Raw genomic sequence first — 3,613 nt, 5'->3', positions numbered from 1 at the left:
AGACAGAGCGTGGCTGGGCTGGGGGCTAAGGACCACCCTTCTCACCAGCTCCCCAGCCCTCAGAGACCCGTAGAGAGGTGGCAGAAGCCCAGTGAAGGCTCATCTCAGCCACCCTCTAGCCCCTGCTGTGGTGAGGACTGCATCCACCCAGCTCTTCTCCAAGCCAGCTCCCGCTTCCCCTGTGCCAAGCCTCAACACAGGGATGTGACAAAGGTCTTGCTCCCTGCTGGGGAGCACCAGTGCAGCCAGGTGCCACCAGCAGCTGTGGGCCACCCTGTAAGCCCTTCTTCCCCTAGACACCCTGTTACCTTCTGGGTCCTCGCAGATGACCAGCGTGGCCAGTATGGTGAGAAAGAGGAGGCCCAGCCTCATAGCTCCCCTTGGCTCTCAAATCAAAGGCCCCCTCTGCTTGCCCAGGAGAAAGTGAACTTCGTTTCTATACACACCGGACAGGGAATGCTGTAGGACATGGAGGGAGGAGACATTCCCTTTTATGCCAATCCTCTCCCCAGCAGATAATCTCTGGCAGATTACCCTCTGAGCATCCAGTGTTTAAAGGGACATCTCCTCCCAGCCACCACGGCCCCACCTCCGCTCCCAACACCCAGCACTCCTGTTGTGCAGGAGCACTGTAGTGCAAGAAAATGCAGAGGCAGCCATGGCTTTGGCAGCAGAGCCTCAAGGCCTGCGTGTTGGAAAGAGGGCCAAGCCGGAAGCGCTGCGAGCGCAATCCTGGCAGGAGGCCCTTCTCTTGAAGATATCCTCAGCCCAGCTCTGCCAAGTGCCAGGGAGCAAGGGCCAGGCGGGAGCAGGGAAGGCTGGGCAAGGCCCAGCCACATCACACGCTAGCAGCCCAGGGATGCTCTCCCCACAGCTAGCAGCATCCTCCTGCAGTGCCTGCTGCCGGGGCTGCTGGGACAGCCAGCTGCCTCCTGTCCTGCCTCAGCCTGAGCACAAGGGGCCCAGCGCACGGCCCTACCCACGACCCACCAGCCCACGGGATGGCCTCTGTATCCCTGTCCCTGGAGAGAGCAGTGTTGTGGGGCAGGGGTGCACATTGTCCTTCACACATGCAATCAGGCCCAAGAAACCTTCCAACACAGCCTGTGCTGGGCAGCGCTCCCAACTTCATCCCTGCTCCTTACCCAGTCCCTCCGTACTGCGACCGCAGAGCATGATGCCCGTCACCCAGAGCACAGACCTAAGGGGCTGCTCTTACCACCTCATCCGAAGGGGACAGCCATGAGTCACACCCACAGTGTTTGTAATTAGAAAGTGAGCAGATGGCCAAGGGTTTAGTATAAAGTGATTTCCTCCACTAACCTGGAATTCTAACAGCTTTTGCTGAACTGCTCGAGAAAGGAATGAGGTGACAAAGTCAGCATCCAGCCCAGGAGATCACCAGGGCACCTCCCTGCATCCATCTGGGCACATCACCTCTGCACGCAGGGCAGTGAGGGTCTGAGTGCCACTACAAGGACACCAGCTTTTCACTATCCTCATTTAAATCACTCGACAAAGTGAAAGCTGGCTCTGTCACAAGCCCAGGCCACTCTGCATTCAGAAAACTGACATTGCAGCCAGCTGATACTCACACCCTGAAGGAGGCAGCAAAAAAAATCAAACCCAAATCAGGACAGCAGGGAGCAGGAGTGCCAGAGCTAAACCAGGCCTTCCAGTGCCACCTCTGGGACCCAGAACAACACGCTCGCCAAGGCAGTCACTAGCTGCACCAAGCAGAGGCACACAGGACACATCGAGATCCTGGCAGCTCTTCAGTGCCCTCTTCCCACACAGGCTCTAGGCAATTCACCACAACACACAGGAACTGGGCTAAAACCAACACCACACTGGTTGGTCTATCAGTCTGACTTTTATTTGTCTTGTCGAAGTACACTTTGCCCAACCACAAGCCCAATCCCCAATGTGGGGAGGAAACTCAGGAGCAAAAGCTGCAAGAAGCTCCCCGTCCCCCAGTGCTGCAGGGCAGCAGTAGCCTGTAAGGGAGAGCACCTCCAGCCCTCTCTTCCCAGAGATCGGTGCAGCGTAACGGGATCAGCAGTGCAAATGCCACCAACAGCACCAGCTGAATGACCTAGGAAAGATAACGTGCAGGGGAGTGATGCAGGCAGAAATACAGTGTGCCACCCCTTGGAGACGAAGTACGGCTGGGGGAGAACAGGCCTGCTAAGGGCCACACATCTGCCCAGGGAAGAGGCTTCAGCAACAGTGCCTGCTCGGCCCGTCATCCTTGCTGGGGAGATCCCAGCTGAGGACCAGGCTCGGCAAGGGCTCACAACTGAGCTGCACAGCAGCAGGGACCACGTCACCCATGACTGACGAAGCCTGTGTCAGGCTAAGGCCAAATCTCCTGGAAGGGTGGGAGAGGCTTGTTAGTCCCTAATCCCCAAAAGGAGGTGACAGACAGCTCTTTCCAGCTCACATCACCTGACCCACAACTCTGAGACTTGCCTTTCCCCTCTCCTCATGCTGACCAAAGCCAGCAGCCAGTGAGGCTAGGGCAGCAGAGGAGGAGGTCTGCCAGGTGCAGGCAGGTGAAGACAAGCCCAGCCCTCGCCCCCAGGCACTTTACAGCCTCCCTCACCTGCAAGACCCACAGCGGCCCGTTTTCCTCAGGCAGGTGGGCATCTTACACAATCTGGATGCCCAGCTCCTCAGCCGTCTTCTGCAGACGGTCCATGACGTTCTCTTCCAGCTCCACAGGCAGCCCGCCAGGTGTTGCCACCTGCTCCTCTGAAGACATGCTGGCCATGACATAGTACACAGTCTCATTGTCCCCGTGCTCATTGGTCCGGTTCACCACATGGATGATAGGGTTCGTTGGGGTGCCGGGTTCTTGCTCTGATGACAGCGCTGCTCCTGAGAAGGAACTCACTTGTGCTGGCTCAGGGTTGTCAGCAGAGCAAGGGACTGGGTGCAGCGGGGCCACCTGCAGCTCATCAATGCTGTTTCCCACGAGGGAAGCCTCTGCCGGGGCCTCCAGAATGATGCCTTGCAGGTTGCTCTAACCGTCAGACAGCATCACACACTCAGCTGAGCCATCCAGCACCTCTCCCTGCTTCTCTCTGTCCTTCAGTAGCTGCTCTGTCAGCTCCACGCTCTCGTAACGGACCAGCTGCAGTCTCATGTAGCCATCCTCATGTTCCTTGTACCTGAGCAGAGATAGGCAGGGGTGATGGACCCAGTCACACTGCAGCCCCTTCCCCAGAGTCAGGCAGCAGCCTGAAGTGGCAGCCAAGCAAGAGGCATTCTATTTTAGGTTTCAATGCCCAGTCTTACCACACAGATGATACCCAGCAACTGAGATAAAACCCTTTCAGTCCCTAGCCCTAAAAGCACATCCATGTGGCAGCTTCTGAGCTTTCCGTCAGGCCTCTATCAGCTCCCAAACCCATCTCCTTCCACCACACCTTTTCACTGGGAGCATTTGAAGTCTATTCTCTGCCCCTCCCTGCTTTTAGGCTCTGCAACCCTTCAGTTTCCTAGAGAGGACGTAGCAGAGGCATCTGTCAAGAGCGACCTGCAGCAGCTCTCTCTAGAGTGGGACACCTGGACCTGTGCCCTGCCAAACTCGGAAGCATCCCACCAGCCA

General features: G+C 57.3%; 1 protein-coding gene across 1 annotated transcript in view; it reads right to left on the bottom strand.

Moving 5' to 3' along the window:
- Positions 1-2,650: 2,650 nt before the first annotated feature.
- The window catches only part of HINFP (histone H4 transcription factor), a gene marked incomplete at its 5' end in the record, with an annotated part of 4,263 nt that continues 3,300 nt past the window's right edge, over positions 2,651-3,613 (bottom strand). Inside the window, 1 exon segment of the mRNA XM_009879100.1 lies at positions 2,651-3,173. Within this exon segment, the coding sequence (XP_009877402.1) occupies positions 2,651-3,173 (523 nt within the window).

Source organism: Apaloderma vittatum, unplaced genomic scaffold, assembly GCF_000703405.1.
Source record: "Apaloderma vittatum isolate BGI_N311 unplaced genomic scaffold, ASM70340v1 scaffold31701, whole genome shotgun sequence".
Classification (NCBI taxonomy): Eukaryota; Metazoa; Chordata; class Aves; order Trogoniformes; family Trogonidae; genus Apaloderma; species Apaloderma vittatum.
This window is presented reverse-complemented; position numbering and strand designations above follow the sequence as displayed.